The sequence below is a fragment of the Microtus oregoni genome, unplaced genomic scaffold, assembly GCF_018167655.1.
Source record: "Microtus oregoni isolate MIOR12 unplaced genomic scaffold, Mior012 000005F_ref0000423, whole genome shotgun sequence".
NCBI lineage: Eukaryota > Metazoa > Chordata > Mammalia > Rodentia > Cricetidae > Microtus > Microtus oregoni.
The window spans coordinates 8,631,941-8,651,827 of record NW_024543064.1 but is presented as its reverse complement, the minus strand read 5'-3'; the positions used below and the strand labels follow the sequence as shown (position 1 = coordinate 8,651,827).

General features: G+C 52.2%; 1 protein-coding gene across 2 annotated transcripts; it reads right to left on the bottom strand.

Annotated features, from left to right (window-relative positions):
- Positions 1–1,081: 1,081 nt before the first annotated feature.
- On the bottom strand, positions 1,082–11,853 carry LOC121448309 (type-1 angiotensin II receptor-associated protein). 2 transcript variants are annotated; one of them, XM_041652208.1, is made up of 5 exons: positions 11,732–11,853; positions 6,549–6,583; positions 4,849–4,954; positions 4,010–4,205; positions 1,082–2,996 (listed from the first exon to the last, which is right to left on the bottom strand). In XM_041652208.1, exons 1-5 carry the CDS (start codon positions 11,756–11,758, stop codon positions 2,878–2,880), a joined length of 483 nt encoding a protein of 160 aa, XP_041508142.1. In that variant the 5' UTR covers positions 11,759–11,853; the 3' UTR covers positions 1,082–2,877. The 2 variants fall into 2 exon arrangements, with proteins under 2 accessions (XP_041508142.1, XP_041508143.1); XM_041652209.1 differs by lacking the exon at positions 6,549–6,583 and having other exon boundaries at positions 11,732–11,803.
- Between the last annotated feature and the right edge of the window lie 8,034 nt (positions 11,854–19,887).

The window sequence follows — 19,887 nt, the reverse complement described above, 5'->3', positions numbered from 1 at the left end:
CCAGCCCGAGGCTTTTTTTGTTTTGTTTTGGTTTTGTTTTTTGTTTTGTTTTTCAAGACAGGGTTTCTCTGTAGCTTTGGAGCCTGTCCTAGAACTTGCTCTGTACACCAGGCTGGCCTAGAGCCCACAGAGCTCCACCTGCCCCTGCCTCTTGAGGGCTGGGATTAAAGGCATGCACCACCACCACCTGGCCACCTTTGAGATTTAAGGCATGGTTCAGCTGGATGGATTTGCAATCTGGACAGGGACTTGAGTTCTGCAGACCAGAGGTAAGAGGCCTCCATAGAGTGGCAGTCTCTGGACTTAAACCTGGGAGCTGTCCTGTGTCCGAATCACCACAGGGAGCCGAGGCACCAGAGGCAGGTGGCAGTGAGGACAGCTGGCTGAAGAGCTCCATTCTACAAACGCAGCCTTTCTGAGCCTTGCCTGCCTGTGTGCTCCGCTCCTCTCTGGTCAGTGGCAACTGCAGGCTCCAGCCCTGGTCTTGCTATTAATGATAGCTGGCCTCTGTCTCCCTGCAGTGCGTCTGCAGAACCTGCTGGCCCACCTCCAAACTGTGTCCAGGAGTTGACGGCTTCCACACCCCACAGCCCCCGACAGAGGGAAAGTATCCTTCTAGGGTGTACCAACCATCAAATTCAGGTTCGGACTCTGAAGCATGCTCTCTCGTGCTCTCAGTGAAAGCCAGTCTCAGCCAGTCTCGATGGTGGCGCCGACTTCCTCCTCTGCTGTGTGAGATCAACCCTCCAGTCACACCTGCTTCCTGACCACAGGCAGGCTGGAGCTCCTGCTTCCGGCTTCCTGAGAGCTGGCCCTCCACTTGGACCCTCTCTTGTCCACTCCTGCCTCGATGGTATGTCTCTTCTCGTCACTCTGACACCGGATGTTCCCTTACCATGTAAAGCAAGCAGGCAGCACTGGTGCCCCTCAATACTTCTGCTTGACTCAGGGGCTCTCCTCCATCAGCTGCAAGTCTGTCACTCACCATGGGACAGGCCTTTTTTTTTTTAATATTTATTTATTTATTTATTTATTTATTATGTATACAATATTCTGTCTGTGTGTATGTCTGCAGGCCAGAAGAGGGCACCAGACCTCATTACAGATGGTTGTGAGCCACCATGTGGTTGCTGGGAATTGAACTCAGGACCTCTGGAAGAGCAGGCAATGCTCTTAACCTCTGAGCCATCTCTCCAGCCCGGACAGGCCTTGACAAATGAGAATGCCCGGCTCCCCTGCTCTAGCCTCAGTCTGCTCTGGAGAGCCCTTCAGATGCCCCTCCTCTGGCCTTCCTAAACTGGGAACCCGGGACCAGGAGGACAGGGTTGCAGGCTCTGTGACCTGGCCTAGCCCCTCCCTCACTTTCCGTCTCCACAAGCCTGACCTACTCTGAGGACACGGGTACTGACCCCAGGCCTTCCTCCTGCTAGGAACTACAGGAACATGAGAAAACTCTGTGTTCATCCTGTTCCCGTGAGCCTACGTGCTTCCTCCTCCAATGTCCCTGCGATCGTGAACCTGACATGTGTCCTAGGGCATGTTTTCAGTATTCTGGGTTATTTTTAACATGTATTTTTTTTTGTGGGGAGCGACCTCACACCATGGCATGTGTGGAGTCTGAGGACAATTTTCGGAGCTCAGTTCCAGGAACCAAGCGCAGATCTTGAGGCTCGATAGTAGACACCTTTTGTTTGCTGAGCGTCTCCCTGGGCCCCAGCTCATGTTTTAGACCATGCTGCACACACTCTAAACAACCCTAAGGATTCTGAGAGGCTGAGGCACAACTAACGCCCTCTAGTGGTACATGCTGCTCTTCACCCCGTTTGCTCACACTAGGCTCAGTGAGGATGACAGCTGCTGTCACTCAGCCTCCCTGCCTGTCAACAGCCTCATGCTTCTTCAGGCCCCTCACCTCCGCCTGTGGCTCCCACAAGTCTTCACGTATCTGTCCCCATTGATCTGGCAATTGAGTAACAGTGGGACCCTGGTTCTGCCACGTCAGGAGGCAGTCAATTGTGGTCAGAACACAGGGGTAGAGGAAGCCACCCGTGCCTTGCCTCACAGCTCAGTATTACAGCTGGCTCCAGGGGCAGTGCAGTTGGGTACCAGACACTCAGACCCCTGTCATTGGAGGTCATAACCACCTCTCTCCTAGAACATGTCAGCTGAGTGGCAGAGCAAGATTTAGACCAGTGCCAGGTCATCTGAGTCAAAGGAGAGCGGCTACATGCCATGCTGACCAGCACTTCCTGTCTCTCCCATTGGTTGGAGAGGTTCCTCTGGCCAGACCCACAGGGGGCCCTTCCTTCCACCAGGCCCAATATAAATGGTGGCTCAACTCAGGCTCATCCTGCAACTGATTCAAAGGTGAAATCATACCAAAAGGGTAAGCCAGATCCCAGCTGGGAGACGATACACGGCTCAAACACAGCCCAGCCGTAGAACCCCTGAATTTTAATGCCAGGGCTCTGAAAGGAGCCTCTGCAGATCTACCACCCCTGTCCCAGGCACCAATCCATCAGGCAGTGACAAGCACATGGACTTTGCTCCTATGCAGGAGAGGTCGAGCAGGACCAGAAGCTCGCAGAGCTTCTAGGAAGGGCTGGACCGTCTTAGGGCCTGAGAGGCCTGGCCCTGGAGCAATCTGCACTGCTTGGCAAGGGCATGGTATAGTTATGGAGTAGGAGGTGAAGAAAGCGACCGCGGTTCAAGCCAGGGGTTACATGTGCACTGAAGGGAGGGCTCCCTGGAGAGGTAGGGCTTGGCTCTTCTCAGCTGGGAAGCCAGAGGATCATGACCTCCAAGGCACTCGGCTCAGACATCTGTGATGGGGAACGGAAGACATGCCACTGTAGGTCCAGAAAGGAGGGGACAGCTTCAGTACCCCCGGGGGACAGCTTGGCCCTTGTCCTCCAGGTTGGCAAAGGGGGCTGCGGGTGAGTCTGATGAGTCAATTGTCTGGTAGGCACTGTGCTCCTGAGAAGGTCCGAAGAAACCTAGAGGACAGGGAAATGAGACTGTGGGGCCTTCAGCTGAGTACAGACGCATCCACCCTAGGTGTGGTTAGTGCTCGGCATCCTAATACCAACAGCAGCAGCAGAAGCCCTGACTCATGTCTGTATGGGGCACAGATTTGAAAATGAGGAACCTGAGGGTCAGAGAGACAACTGATTTGGTAGTATGTGGCTTGTATGTGACTTGAAATAGAGGACACTGGAGTTCAAACCTAAGTAGCAGGTCCTATGGTTCGTGGCTTCCCAGCAGCCCATAGGGAATCTACCCCTGGCCCACAGGTTTCTCCTGCTCTCGGCCAGGCACAAGGATCCATGCATAGCACTGCATCTAGAAGCCCCAGAGCTTGGCACAGTTGCTATTCCCAGAAGGCTAAGGCTGAGGGTAAGGACAAGATGGAAGGCAGCCACGTCTCTCACACTCCTCCCCTGGCACATTTGTTCTGAGACGGTGAACAAGTTCCAAGGGCAGCGGGCTTCCAGCTCTTATCTGTTCCCTCCACTCCTGGGCAGGTCTAGATGATGCTGAGGTAATCCAGAGTGGGGAGCCACAGGCCACCTGGGGACCCTCCAGCTCCCCCAGAACAGGGTCAGAGAGGACAGTGTTGGCTACGGCAGTGAAGAGAGGACTGGCACACTGGGCTCCCTTGGCCAACAGTAAAACCTGCTTGCCCAGGAGCGGCATCATCGCTGCCTGCCTAGCATTGTGTCTGTCCATGATGGGCACATCCCACAGGGCAGGAGAGCACAGCTTCAGAGCCAGGGCTAGGTGGAAACACAAGGAAGTTGTTCCTGCAGCCACCTGCAGGCCCAAACCAGAGGCTGCCCACTGCCCTTGGGAGCTGAACACCTTCCTGGCTTCTCACACGCTCTGGACTGAGGGAAGTCTGACAGCAGGAATGAAGAGTCACACCAGACTGACAGTTGGGGCCCAGGGTTTTGCAGCAATGATTGCTTGCCTGATGGACCAGGGAGTGGCAGAACAGAGTAGGACTTACCTGGGCGGAGTGGGAGCTCACCCCCTCGCTCACGGTGCATGTGGTAGACGAGGCAGCAAGAGAAGGGCTTGAGCAGCAAGCTGAGGATGGCCATGCCGGCGCTGAAGCGCCCAGTGTCGTTAATGACAGAAGTTGGGTAGAAGATGCTGATGTAGATAATGTCCAGGAAGATGGTGACCACCAAGCCGCCAAGAAACTGCGAGAAACACCACCATGGGATCATGGGCACTGACACCACCCCCAGACCCCAAGTTTCCCTCACATATATCAGCCTGGAATAGATCTTATGATGACACCTGCATGTCCTAGGAGCAGGACACAGGAATCTGGCTCTAGCCTGTTGCCCCAGAATTCCCTACCCTCGTTTCCTGCCACTAGGGCCATGATGGAGGCCAACACTTGGCTCCAGAATTTGAGAGGGACAATCCCTTGGTGTCGGTACCATTTGTTTATACTACAAGGAAACAAGGAAAAATCCCTCTGCAGTCCTAAGAAGCCATGGCCTCATTGTGAAAAGCTGGGTACCTCAGGTCAGTGTCAACTCGAAGTCCGTAAAGGAAGGGCATTCCCTCTTGTCCAGGCCTCCCAGTCCCATCCTTTTCCCCCGAGAAGACAACCCTGAAGCAGGTCAGATTGCTTGGGAGGATAGCCAGTCTTGGGGTTCAGTGGCCTCCACCCTATGTGGTGGGGCGCTGTATAGTTAGCCCAGCTAGCGGCTCTCCATCCTGGGAGGCTTCCATACAAGGCTTTAGAACAGAGGAAGAGAGAAGCCTGGGGTGGATACGGGGCACACGGATGAAACTAGTTCCTTGCTCTCTCCTACCCCACTCCCTACTCACCATGCCTATGGCATCAATAGAGTCCGGCTGGGCTACAGCCCACACGCCCAGGGCCAGGATAGTGAAGTTGCTCCAGGCATAGGAGCCTGGGAACACTAAGCAGCCCCTGCATAGAAAGACACAACCAATTAGGCCATCACCACCCTGAGCAGCCACAATTCCTTCCTCCTGCTCCAGGGCCTTAGTCTCCTGAGAACAGGCCACTGGCTTCCTGAATTGGCCTCATCCATCCTCTCCTGCTGGTACAGGGCCCGCAGCTCCTCTGTGCAGGTCTTACTGTCACTCTTGCCCCTCTGCTGGCACTTTTTGAAACAGCAAGCCGTGTGTGGGCCAGATCCTGTGATTCCTCCACGCCAACCTTCCCAGCAGTTCCCTGACCTGTTTGGAATGCCTTCTATGCTGTGGTCTATGGGGCTCCCATGAGCCCCACCCTTACCTCCCGGCTGCCCCTGTAGCTTTGGTTTCCTGATTGTGCAGCCATTTCTCGTTATCTTGGAGCTCAAAGTTGCCTTAGATCCCCCGGCCTGACCCATGGCCTCCCTGCTGTCGATTTCAGGGCACCTGTCAACTGACAGCACCTAGTCTGCTTGCAGAGTGGCTTATCACAGTTAACATGGGGCTTTCCTGGGACCTGGCTCTGCCCCGCACACTCTAAATCCATTCGTTCACAGCTGCTTCTGGAGGGAGGTGTTCCCATGAGCCTCATTTCACAGATTCAGAGGCACAGACCTAATAGGTGAGGCACCAAGAGCAGAACCAAGGAGAGTGGATAGCAAAACTGGCTGAGTTACACAGGAATAAGAATCTCAGGGAAGGGAAGCCAAGCCCAGACTCTGAGTTGAAGAGGTTAGGGTAGGGGGTGAGGTGAGAAGTGCCTGGGAGAAGCCACAGACTCTGAGTGATGCTGGAGGAAATAGGAGGAGTCACAGGCTCTGAGTGTTGCTGGAGGAAGTAGGAGGAGCCACAGATACTGACTGAGTGATGCTGGAGGAGCTGGGGGGAGCCACAGGCACTGAGGGATGCTGGAGGAGCTGGGGGAGCTGGGAGGAGCCACAGGCTCTGAGTGATGCTGGAGGAGCTGGGAGGAGCCATAGGCACTGAAGGATGCTGGAGGAGCTGGGAGGAGCCACAGGCTCTGAGTGATGCTGGAGGAGCTGGGAGAGCTATGAGGAGCCACAGGTGTCCTGGTTTTTTTTGGGACCTGAGAGCAGCAGGGCTGGGACTGGCAATTGGGTGATGAGGCCTGGTATTTTTTCCAGTCCTGTCTTAGCCTAGACACCAATGTGGGACCTCAGGGAAAGTGACCCCCTCCGCTGTTTACAGCACTCACAGCTGCTCGCACACGCACAGCACTTCAAAGCCTGCAAAACACACGCGATCTCAGTGGTTTCCTGACTTGGTTTTGGCAGAGCAATCTTCCTGGAAGCTCCAGACACGTGACAGAAGTGACAGGGAAGGTCAAGTTGTATCCTGGAGCCCCACATAGGGGTTTGGTTGGTACACACTACGGCAGGGGCCAATGGCAGCCCCAGCCCTGGGCAGATGGACTGGCAATTGTGACTGGCTGAAACCCTGCAGGATGGGACCTGACCAGGCTGGCAGGACCTGGGAACACGTCCACACGGACCCTAGGGAGGTGTGAACACAGACCCCAGGTGACACAACACACTGGATGCAGCCAGACACCCAGAGTCACTCACCAGGTTGTCAGCAGCCAGTGAACCATGAGGATAACCTATGGCACAAAGACAGGCATCGGTAAGTCTGCGAATGCAGTGTCACAGGGAGCACAGAGCGCATAGGAGACCCCTGCCTGGCAACTCCAAGGGTCTCACAAACGTCTTAAACCCCAATTACAGCAAAGGGTCTGCGGTGAAAGAGAAAGATGAACCCGCCTGGGAACAGGCACCTCTCCCCAGTCTTGTCCCTCTGGGAAGGCCGGGGCATGAGCTCTGGAATCAGAAGTCTGAATGGGAAAATGGGAGGGACCTCTAACAAGGGGTGAGTTCTTAGGACACTGGGGCCAGTGTTGTGGGCTGAGGGGAAGGCAGCCACAGCAGTCACAGAAGGGAAGAACAAGGAGGGCAGGCTGGGCCTTAGCGGGTAGTGTTTGCCCAGCATGCCTGAAGCCCTGAGCCCAATCCCCACACTGAATACACTGCGTAAATCAGGCAGAGTTGTGCACACCTGTAATCTCAGCAGTTCGGAGGTGGAGGCAGGAAGCCCGGAAGTTCAAGATCATCCTCAACTACATAATGATTGGAGACTAACCGAGGCCTGCGGGGAGAGCTGGGAGAGGGGAGAGGAGCCAGTCGGTAGCTGGCAACTCAGATTTCAAGTTGAATGACCGTGGGGAGCTTGAGACTTCCCTGCAGGAGACATCACAAACATGTCCTCACGCCAAGGACAAAAATCCCTCCGGCCTGCCTGTATTTCTGTAACACCCTTTTACGGTGTTTGGCATCCCTGAAATCCCAGCCCTGGCTCTGGATAAAGGGCACTGCCCGGAGAGCTAGGACAGGAGGGCAGATGCCATAGAGGGCACTGTCAGCTGGAGTGGGCATCTGGGCTGAGTGCTGAGGATGAGCAAAGTCAGGTCAGGCGGGGAGCCAGGACCAGCCCCGTGAGTGGGAGGAAGGCGTGGCCCAGGCAGAGGCTTCCTGGAGGCCAGGGCAGTGCACTGGACCAGAGCCGACAGACAGGCAGGAACTCTGCAGGGGGATCCCCGGGCTCACTGGCCAACTAGTCTAGCTCAGTCAGTGAGCTCCATGTTCAGGATGAGACATGAGACTCATAGGGGCTTGTTGGCTGTCAGCCGAGCCCTAGATTCAGTGAGAGACCCCGTCTCGAGTGAGTATGGCAGAGAGTGAGTGCAGGGCACCCATGGGAGAGGAACCCTATCAAGAGACTAAGCTTCAAGGTGGGCATGATGGCACACACCTTTAATCCCAGTACTTAGGAGGAAGAGGTAGGTGGGTCTCTGTGAGTTCAAGGCCAGCCTGGTCTATAAAGCAAGTACAGGACAGTCGGGGTTGTTACACTGAGAAACCCTTTCTGGGTGGGGATGGGGGAAGACTAAGCCTCTCCTGCCTTAGTTTCTCCATCTTTGTAAAAGGAATATAATCAGCCATCAGAGAGGACTTCCAAGAAAGCTGCAGGGAGAAACAGAATCAAATGGCCCAGCCTTTCCTGGAAGTTCACAGGGGAGGGGCCAGTGGCCAGCTGTGAGCACAGACCAGTCCCTGCTAGCTCTTACTCAGGGAAATAGGAGACCAGGCTTCTCAAACAGAAACTGTTCGGGCCAGGCCACAGCAGGAAGGGAGCCCAGCCTGAGCTGGCTTTCACAAGAGCGCAGCCACAGCAGGCTGTCTGGCTCTTCCCCAGACAAGGCCAACAGGCCAGGGCAGCAGAGGTCACTGGGTGCTGGATGGGGAATATGGGCCCCCTCTGTGTGATGGGATGGTGTGTATTTCCACAGAGAGAGGAGAGCATCTATTCCGAGGGAACCTTGACTTCAGGGGAAGCAGGTCCTTGCCAGGTCTTACAACTGCCATCCCCACACCTGCCCACATCACTCCTGGGTGGAAGCCTCAGTCTGCAGTAACTCCACCAAAGCCCCACCTGCTCCTTGAGCCCACCCCAAGGAACCCACTGCTCGCTCTGTCTACAGGGCCAAATGGAGGAGACTCACGCTACAGAGACCCAGCTCACTAGATCCAGTCAGAACGCCCAACAGCGGCTCAGATGCAAAGGCAAGATCAAGACCACCTGTCCTGAGTTTTCTTTGTTTCAGGGACTTGTTTTCAGTTCTGAGATGGGTTTGTTTGTTTGTTTCTTTTTTTTCCCCCAAGACAGGGTTTCTCTGTGTAGCCCTGGCTGTCCTGGAACTCGCTATTAGACCAGGCTGGTCTCGAACTCACACAGAGACCAGACGCACTTGCCTCTCTGCCTCCCAAGTGCTACACCGCAGTACATCCCAAGATGTACACCGCAGCCCCCCCCCCCCCCACTGGGGCACATCTGGTCTGAGTTTTTAATACCCCTCCCACACACCAGAAGGCACAGCCTGTTTTCCACCCCTTTTTACAGTGAGCAAAACTGATACAAGGTCACACAAATAACTCAGTGTCCAAGCCTGGCCCCAAAGCCACTCCGTCCACTGTCAGGATCTGCAAGGCCAGGGGCAGGGCAGAGGAAAGTGAAGTTTAACTTAGAAAAGGGTGGGTCAGCAGAAGTCCAGTGGCCATGAGGTTAACCCTTTGTTTGGGGCTGTGGACTGTGGCTCAGTGGGAGAGAACTTGCCAGGCAAGTGGTACCCTATGACAAGAAAACAAAATAAGCCTTTACTATTTCCTAAGGAGGAGAAGGTGGGGACTTCCCAGACCTCAACTTAATACATTCTGGTGTGTCCTGTGCAAACACTTGGTGGCCTGATGGATAAGATGGTAGGATGCCCCAGGACAGCTGAATTCAAGGGCTACCCAGGAGGAGGGCCAGGTCCTGCCAGCCCTGATCATCTGGCAGACTTTGGCATCAAAGCCAAGGGACCGACCATCCACAGACGAACCTGACCTCAAACAACTGCCACCTGCTTGTCAGCATGGCGGGGATAAGATAATCACACTCCTTGGCTCAGGAGGACAGGGGTGGGAGGAGGGGGCAGAGGTTAGTATAGCACTCAACACACGGGCCTCATGACCACCGTCGGCTTCCCCACCGCCGGCTCCTCCAGCTTGGAACACAGGTCTAGTCCAATCTGAGTGGCTTCAGCTCAGCTCCTGCAAGCTTCCGGAGGTGCATGGGTGGGGCCCAGCTAGGGACAGACTTCCTTCACAGAGCCTGGGACAACTGCTTCTTTTCACCTCCCCACACACACACCTAGTGCACTCCAGCGTCTTTAAGGACACAGGGTGGAGCTGAAAGGGGGCAGCCACAGTGTCCCAGCTGCCCTCCATAGGGTACAGATCTTGCAGACAAAATGACCAACACTCAGGCTCATTCTGAATTTCAGATTATGGATAATTCAGTATGCCCCCAACATTGAGAGACACAATAAAATGCTGTCATTGATGCAAAGCCCAAAGTGACTGGACGTCCCTCCTATGTGTTACCTCACAACCTCTGGCAGGCACTCGCTTCTAACTGGTTCTGGCTAAGATCCATGGAGATACAGGGCTTGTCAATCAGATCAGGGGAGGGCCCAGTCTCTGCACCCTGGGCCCCAAAGCCCATCTAACTCACACTTGTGATGGACGCTCTGGGCCTATCAGGCTCTAAAAGTCGACACAGACCATCAAAACCAATTAGTGCCACGTAACCCCGTACCTGGGAATGTCAAGCCCTGGAGCTGGGTCTTTGGGGGTTCAAATACTGACTGCACCATTTAGTTCTTGGGGGACCCTGGCAATTTCCTTACATGATCTAAGCTGAAGTTTACATCTCTCTAAGAGACTATAGCTTCTCTGACCAGGTGTAATGGTGCAGGCCTTTCATCCCAGCACTCAGGAAGCAAGAGCAAGCAGATCTGTGTGTTCAAAGACAGCCTGACTTGGGACAGTGAGTCCCAGGCCAGGCAGAACTAGATGACCCTGACTCAAAGCAGAAACAAGTGAGATCAGCAAGCAACACAAGCTGGGGGGCATGGCTCCGTCGGCAGAGTGCTTTAGCATGCAAGAAACTCGGGGCTGCATCCCCAGGACTGCATAAGCCCCGTACTGGAGAGGCAGAAGCAGGAGGATCAGAAGTTTCAGGTCATCCTCAGCTACGTAGGAAGTCCAAGGTTAGTCTGTACTACACGAGACCCTGGTTCAAATGAATAAAACACATCGGCCCATAAACACCACCTCCTTTCTCACCCTTTCCTATGGTTTATTATTATTGTTTGTGCGTGGCACTAGGATGAAGTCCAGGCCTGGTGTGGGTTACTCAAATGCTCTACCGCTAGGACTAATGCTGTCCTCTTAATTATTTGGGGGCAGGCTCAAGCAGAATAAGGAAGGCACCACCTGACCTCCACTGCTCCAACAGTCACTAGCGAAAGCAACAAGCCCTGCAGCAGCCCGTAAACCTCTCCGCAGCTAAGAGGTCCGCCCATGCCCATTCCTTTGCGCCTATCAAACCTCCCTCCAGCTGCTGGCTAGGAGCTTAGGAATGAGAACCCGGGCAGTGCAAGTCACAGCTTAACCCAACTGTGGAGTTACACCGCTGCTCCAAAACCACCTAACTCTTCGGTCGGTCCCTTTGATCTCAGACACCAACGGGTGCTAAATCCTTTGACACCTGGGAGTCTAAGGGTTTCAAGGAGCCTGCACCAAGGCCCAAGATGGCCGGTTTAGATTCAAGTCCACGCCCCTCTGACCGAAACTGAGAGGCCAGCCCCTCTGTTGCAAACCAGAAGGGCTGAGAAAGAAAAAGTAAGAACCCGGGAAATGAAGACATCGTGGGCAGCCCCGCTGACCGGGGCCCAGCACAGGCTTTGGGTTTTTTGCTTTTAAGAAACTTCTGTAGTTCCTGCTTCTTAACTATGAAAGAAGGACGCTGCATGCGAAAATTTGGGAGAAACAATTGTTTGGGGACACTGGGTTTCTCCTATCCTGTGCCAACACACAGAGGGACGAAGCGGGACTGCACTGGAGGGGGTCTGACCTCTCAGGAGGAGAAGAGTCCCTGTCCTGCTGCTGGGGGACAGGAGGAGCCCAGGTCCGGGCTGTCCGGGCCCCGTGCCAGCCTGGGTCTGTCCGGGAGGGGTGGCCCTGTCGGTCTCTGTCCCCAGGTGTCCCTCTCGGTGTCCACTGCCTCCTCCCTTGGGCTCTGCACCTTCCCTTCTGCTCCGACTCCGTTTCCCAGGCTCCTGAACCCCCGCCCGCCCCGGCCGCGCGGCCACCTTCAAGTTCACGGCGGGCAGCTCCATCCCGACCCCGGCGGAGGGCACCTGCACGACGGCCGCGGGGACTCCTGGGCTCCGAACTCGGGAACAAACTTCCCGGCCCCGCCCGTCACGTTGCGCCAGCTCCAACCGTGGCTTGGCGGTGAGCCACGTGAGGCCAACTCGCGCGGCCACGTGACTGCAGCCTGTTGCTAGGAGACAGCGTCTAGCAGTTGGCTCTTGCTTCAAGGCTCAGGCTCCCGCCACAGCCTAGGCCTCAGCCAGCAGCTGCGCTGCAAGCAGAAAGTCGAAAATTCTGCAGCCTGGAGGCAATGGGCTGCCTAAGTGGTTCTTGGTGAGGATCACCTGCAGTCAGGAGAGCCTCGGGCAGCCAGGCAGAAACTGCTGGGGTGATAACAGCTGGTGTCTGCCCCGGGACAGCCTCTCTCCTCCTTTCTGCCCTTGTACAAGGGTTAGTACAATTCCTATCTCCTTATCCTTGTGATGGCCAGTGTGTAAACGGTGAGGCCTGGAGGGATGATTCCACGGTTAAGAGCACCTGTTGTTCTTTCAGAAGACATGGGTTCGGTTCCCAGCATCCATGTGGCAGCTCACAACCATGTACATATGATCCTACTGCCCTCCTCTGTCCTCCGCAGGCACCAGACACACACAGAGCACACACATACATGCAGGCAAAACATTCAAACACAGGGCTGGAGAGATGGCTCAGAAGTTAAGAGCATTGCCTGCTCTTCCAAAGGTCCTGAGTTCAATTCCCAGCAACCAAATGGTGACTCAACCATCTGTGATGGGTGCCCTCTTCTGGCCTGCAGGCATACACACACACACACACAGACTATTGTACACATAATAAATAAATAAACATTCATACACATAAGATAAAAGAAATAAATCTGGAATAATTCAAAGCCCAATTCTTATTGTGTTAAATTTCTCCTTCAAGCTTATTGGATTTCAAGGGACTTGATTAAAATACATTTTAAAAAAATAAAAGAAGGCAGCCCTCGGAGATCCAGTGGATCTGTGTCTTGCTTCAACAGTGTTTGGAGGGAACAGACCAGGGGCCTCCCTTTGTTAGCTTCCACCTCTCCTCATCCTCTCCAGTCACAGTCTCTGAGACCATCTTCTCGCCGCCTTCAGCTCCTAGGACAAGCCAGCACTGTCTCTTTGCAGGTAGCTCCGGACTGCGTCTCAGCCACGACCTCCCAGATTTGTCAGAATTATTCCACCGAAGTGGAGGCTGCCATAAACCACCTGGTCAACCTGCACCTGCAGGCCTCCTACACCTACACCTACCTCTCTCTGGACTACTATTTTGATCTAGTGACGTGGCTCTGGAGGCCGTAGGCCACTTCTTTCGTGAATTGGCCAAGGAGAAGCGCGAGGGCGCCAAACGATCGCGAAGGCCGTGCATCCTTTCAGAATGTGCAGAAGCCATCTCAAGATGAGTGGGGTAAAACTCTGTGGCTTCCTTGAAAGCCACTTCCTGGATGAGGAGGTGAAGGTCATCAAGAAGATGGGCAACCACCTGACCAACCTCTGCAGGTTGGCTGCTGGGCCCCAGGCTTCTCTGGGCGAGTACCTCTTTGAGCTGCTCACTCTCAAGCATGACTAGGAGGCTTCTCCTTCCAAGGGGCTCCCACCTCTGCTCTGCCTCAACCGGCCTCAGGACCTTCACCCGAACCTCTCAAGAAGCCACTAGGCAGCTTTGTAACACCCTGGAGCCCCTCTCAAGTCTTGGGCCAAGTAAAAATAAAGCCATTTGAAACAGCAAAAGAAAAAGAGAGAGAGAGAGAGAGAGAGAGAGAAAAGAAAAGAAAAAAGTAGGTAGTAGGTATGGTGAGTGGATCCGGCAAAATAACAGTACTTGGGAGGCTGAGGAAAGAACATCATGAGATAAAAATCTGCCCAGGTTTACAAAGTAATACCATGTTTATTTCTTATTTCTTTATTTTATGGGGTGGGTGGATACATCACACACCATGAGTGCGGAGCTGAGAAGACAGCTTGGGGAGTTGGTTCGTTCCTTCCATCCATGGTTTTGAAGCCTGGGTAAGTAAAGGAAGACAGGAGACAGAAATCAAGAAAAAGATTTTCAAGCTAATGGCTGAATAGCCTCAACCGCTAGAAAAGCAGAAACCGCTAGAGACAGGAGGACTCCTGGAGCCCAGTAGTTCAACCTGGGCAACAGAGTCTAAAAGGAGAGGGTCAGGGCTCAGTGTCATAGTGTCTGTCTATCACGCTTCCATCCCCAGCATTGGCAAAGGATTTTATCAGAGCCTACGTAAACCTCCGAATGACCGGATGGTGCCTGGCGTTTTCTACATGACCAACGATGCATACAAGCTTTTGTACCATCAATGTACAAGAAGTTAGTCACTTGCCCTCTGCTTACTGGGATAGCCAAAGTTCAAGAACATTCAAGCATGCCTTTAATCACAGCACTTGGGAGGTGGATTACTGTGAGTTCAAGGCCAGCCTGGCCTACAAAGAGAGTTCCAGGACAGTCAGGACTGTTACACAGAGAAACCCTATCTCAAAAAAAAAAAAAAAAAAAAAAAAAAAGAAAGAACGAACGAAAGAAAGAAAGAAAAGAAAAAGAAAAAGTTCGAGAACATTCTGTCTGGATATGTCTGGACAGTTAGCAGAAACTCTGCCCAGCTGAGCCTCCATTTGTGCTAAGCCGACTGGAAGGATAAGGAGTTGCCATGCCTGGGCTCTTGGGTGTGGGTCCTCTCAGTGGACAGCTGCAACTTGCTCTGCTCTCCAGAAGGATAAAAGCCGTATAGGAACTCATAAAACTGCCTCAGTGGGAGCCAGGTGGTGGTGGCGCATGCTTTTAATCCCAGCACTTGCGAGGCAGAGGCGGACAGACCTCCATGAGTTTGAGGCCAGCCTGGTCTACAAGAGCTAGTTCCAGGATAGGCTCCAAAGCTACAGAGAAGTGCTGTTGCAAAAAGACAAAAACAAAAACAAGGGGCTGGAGAGATGGCTCAGTGGTTAAGAGCATTGCCTGCTCTTCCAAAGGTCCTGAGTTCAATTCCCGGCAACCACATGGTGGCTCACAACCATCTGTAAAGAGGTCTGGTGCCCTCTTCTGGCTGCAGACATGCACACAGACAGAATATTGTATACATAATTAATAAATAAATATTTAAAAAAAAACAAAAACAAAAACAAAATAAAAAATGCCTTAGTGGACACATGGTAACATCCAGACAACCCCACAGTTCCTCAGAGAGAAAGGATTTTTTTTCTAGGTAGATGGGAGGAGTTTTTTGGGGGGGACAGGCCTAGTTTAAAGCCCAGTTTGAAAGCACAGCCCCTCAGTCCAGGAGGAAGGCCAGCTACAAGTCTGCCATTGTGATGGACAGCTATTCTATTTTGTTCCTAGTCAGAAAGTTTCTCTACAGCCCAGACTGGCCTTGAACTTGAGAGTGCCCTCTTCTAGCCTTCTAAGGGCTGGGATTACAGGTATTTGACTTTACATCTGTCTAATTATGGTTTATTATATAAGTTTAATTAACTGATATAAAAATTATACACATTGACAAGGCACAATGTGATGTTCCCATACATGGATATATCCTGTAATGTTGAATCTCTGATTATGTTTATTTAGTTTCTGTGTCTATATGTAGGCAAGCTTGTCACGGCTCCTGTGTAGAGGTAAGAGGACCAGCTTCCTTGAGTTGATCCTCACCTTTCCACCTTGATTTTAAGGCAGCCCTGCTCTTGTGTTTTCTGAGTACACCAGGTACTCAGAAAATCTGGGAGATTCTCCATTCTCCATTTCCCATTTTCTGTAGGGAAGCTGGGATTAAGGATGCACGTAGGTGGACTTTTCTGTCCCACCAACCAGCTCCCAAATAACCACATAGAGACTTATTAATTATAAATGCTCCAGCAACATTATAAATGCCTGCCTTCCTTCTGCCATGCTTCCCACTATGATGGTCACAGATTCTAACCCTCTGGAACAATGAACCTCAGTAAATACTTTCTAAGTCATCATGGTTATAGTGTCTCTTCACAGCAATAGAAAAGAAATTAAGAATACACACACACACCACCCCGCAAAGGAACAAAGAAACAAGTCAACCAAGGCACTCATAGGGTCCTGCCCCACATGCAGAAGGAGGAATGTTGCGGAGGCCAAGGAGCATCTAAACAGACATGCCCTGTAGGCCTCCTCAGTTTGTCACCGTTAGGTCAGACCCTTCCCCCTCGCATTCCCCCACACATCCATGACTGTGTGCATTCAAGGTACCTTACAGAAAAACAGGCAGCTCCCCGGGTCTTTGGGTCTTTGTTTTTGAAAGTTCCCAGGTCATATTGACCTCGGATTAACTACATTATGTCATGCTTTTTGAATGTCAGGCGAGCGTCGTCACTGTGTAAAGAGAACACAGGCTAGGCCAAGATGAAAGGGATGGAGCCAGGCCAGATCTGTGGGCAGTCCCTGCTATTCTCACAGGCACTGTCTTCTTCCCAGTCAGCTGGGGCCAGAGGTGGGAGGGGACACCTGAAGAGCCAGCCAGCTGGGCAGCTGGGGTAGCATGCAGTGAGCACACAGAGGAACAAAGGAAAAGGAAACTAACTGTTCTCAGAGGAGCCAGGGTGTTCCTGCCATGACCTGCTCCTGGCTGGGGAATGACAAATGGCCCCACATCCCATAAGGTTCCAGAGCCAGTCATTCAGTAAACGTACTTTTGGAATTTAATTTTAAATTCTCTCTCTCTCTCTCTCTCTCTTTCTCTTTCTCTCTTTCTCCCTCTCTCTCTCTCCCTCTCTCCCTCTTCTTCTCTGAGACAGAGTTCCAGGCTGGCCTTGAACTCAATACGATAAAATTTAAAACTGGTTTTATTATATTACAGTTATTTGTGTGTATGTGTGTGCATGCGCATGCATGCATGTATGGCATTTGAGTGTGTGTATACGCTGCAGCAGGGGTGTGCAGAAGTCAGTTCTCTCCTACCATGTGGGTTCCAGGGATCGAACTCAGGTCCCTAGCTTGTCAGCAAGCTCCTTTTCTCACTGAGTCAGCAGCTTGCTGGCCTTGAACTTGGATTCTCCTGAGCAGTGCTAAGCCTCAGGAGTGTTTGGGAGGATCGCGTGGGGTCGTAAAGCACCGTGCCCAGCCGCACAGCTCCTGGTACACAGCAACGGCTCTATACTGCTGCCCCTCTGCTTGGTGAGGAGATGGTCTCTGTTGGCATTTCAGCATCGCGGGCACGCTGGTATGCCCACTGAACTGAAGAGGAAGGGTGAGTAGATGCTGGGTGGATAAGTGATACCTAGATGGAGGGAAAGTATTCCTCTGGGGATGTTTTTCATAATTTCTTATATTATTGTTTAACAGATTCATAAGTTTATATAACAAATTTCTTTCTTGTTTTTTTTTTCTTCTTCTTTTGATTTTTTGAGAGGGTTTCTGTTTTAAGAAGGCTGCTTGTTCATTTCCCGGCCGCCCAGACTCCCGAAATAATCACACAGAAACCATATTATTTAAATCACTGCTTGGCCCATTAGCTCTAGCTACTTATTGGCTAACTCTTACATCTTAATTTAACTCATCTCCATGAATCTGTGTATAGCCAAGAGGCTGTGGCTTACCGGGTAAAGTTCTGGCGTCAGTCTCCCATGGGGCTACATGGCTTCTCTCTGACTCTGCCCTCTTTCTCCCAGCATTCAGTTAGTTCTCCCTGCCTAGCTCTCTGGTCTGCCCTGCTCTGCTATAAGCTCAAAGCAATTCTTTATTAATTAATGGTAATCACAGCATACGGAGGGCAATTCCACATCAGGTTTCTCTGTGTAGCCTTGGCTATCCTGGAATTCCCTTTGTCGATCAGGCTGGCCCCAAATTTACAGACATCCATCTGCCTCTGCCTCCTGAGTGCTGGGATTAAAGGTATTAACCACTACCACCCAGCTAAATTTTATTCATTTTTCAAAGATTATTTTTATTTGTATTGCATGTATGTATGCTTGCATGCACTGTATGCTGTGGTGCCCACAGAGGCCAGAAGAGGGCAATGGATTCCCTGGAGTGGGAGTTTCAGGCAGGCCACTGCGAGCCATCTGATAGGCATATGGGAGCGGAACTAGGGTCCTCTGGAAGAGCAGGAAGTGCTTTAACTGTGGAGCCATTTCTTCATCTCCCATTTTTTTTTAAAATATTTATTTATTTATTATGTATACAATATTCTGTTTTGCGTGTATGTCTCCAGGCCAGAAGAGGGCACCAGACCTCATTACAGATGGTTGTGAGCCACCATGTGGTTGCTGGGAATTGAACTCAGGACCTTTGGAAGAGCAGGCGATGCTCTTAACCACTGAGCCATCTCTCCAGCCCCCTCATCTCCCAATTTTTATTACTCCCCACCCCTCTTATCTCACCCTCTCCCTGGATCTAAGGCATGTGGGGCTTACAGAGGCTCCAAATGGCAAAGGGCGTTAGAATGACCCCAGCTGTCCTGTGCTCCATGAGGTAAGGGGCACTAGCTCTGATGCAAGCCCCAGCCACTTCCTTCCCCAAGTGGACAAGCCAAGCTGGGAGAAACAGCAGAGAATATGAACCCAGACTCCAGCTGCGGGCACGCATGCCTGTCAGGAAGTGAGGACCAACAAGAAGCCTTTCTGGGACGAAACTAGAGGGCCGAGTCCTGCCCCTCAGCAGCACAGCAGGGTGGGATGGTTTGCCATTTGGATTCAGCGTCCTTCCCTATGGTGCTGGTCTTCATAGACACACTGGCTCTGGGTTTCTTGGCCTCGGGTCTGACAGGACTGGAGAGAGCCTGGATGGTTAGGCAGAGCTGCCCTTTGTTGTTAAGATTTTATTCTTGGGGGCTGGAGAGGTGGCTCAGTGGTTAAGAGCATTGCCTGCTCTTCCAAAGGTCCTGAGTTCAATTCCCAGCAACCACATGGTGGCTCACAACCATCCGAAATGAGATCTGGTGCCCCCTTTTGGCCTGCAGGCAGACACACAGACAGAACATTGTATACATAATAAATAAATAAATAAATATTAAAAAAAAGATTTTATTTTTGTTTTAGGTGTTAGAGTATTTTTCCTGCTAGTATCTCCCTGTACCATGGGTGTGCAGTGCTCAAAGAAGTCAGAAGAGGGTGCATCAGGTCCCCCAAAAGAGACATTTTAGGTGCCTCTTGGAGAGTCTGGAATAGGACAGTATAAAAAGGTGATAGTGAGGGGCTGGAGAGATGGTTTCGTGGTTAAGGGCACTTTCTCATCTTGCAGAGGACCTGGGTTTGGTGCTCTAGTTCCAGGGGCTCCTTTCTTGACCTTCCTGGGCACCAGGAATGCCTGAAGTGTATGTACATGCATGTAGGCAAAACACTCATACGCATAAAAGAAAATAATCTAAAAAATAAAAGCTGCCGAAGAGATGCCCAGGTTATTCCTGTCATTGTTCCACGAAGGGGAAGAGATAGATAGGATATCCTGGAGTGATTTGTGTGCCTTCATGCAGAGGGAGCAGGCAAAGCATAGCAAGGAGGCATGTCCCACAGGGGTGGGGAGGCCAGGCAGTCAACTCACTGCTAGTTACCTTGTGGGGCCCAGTGCAGAGTCAGTGCAGCTGAGCAAAAGCAGTTCCATAATGCCAAGGAGTGGGGCTTACAGTGGTGGGGTGCCATCAGGTCCCTCCAGGGACTGGAGCATTCAAGTCAGAGAGTGAGGGACCCACCCAAAGACCCGGTGGAAAAGGCAGATGGGGAAATTGCTTCTGCATTTCTGTGTTCCAGGAAACTGGCGGAAGGAAAAGCAGATGCAGAGGCTATAGCCCTGGAGGACGGAGGCCTACTCTCTTGTTCTCTGTTCTGCAGTGTTCCCTTTCTTAAGGTGCCCATGCTCCTGTGTGCACGCATGTATGTGTGGATGGGTGTGTGTACATAAGTGTGTGTACATGTGAATGTGAATGTTGTCTACATGAGTATATGTGTGTGCTTAGACGTTTTGTTCTCCCTGTTTTACCCTGAGCATCTTGTCTGGTTGCATTACCGGCCCCATACCAAGCCCTCCCTGAAGGCCTGTTGCTCCTTCAACTCCCATAGCCAGTAAAGTTTCTATGGAGTTTCAGGAACTCAGGCCCCAGGCTTTCCTCTGTCTAGCCTCCCATCTTCCTGGACGG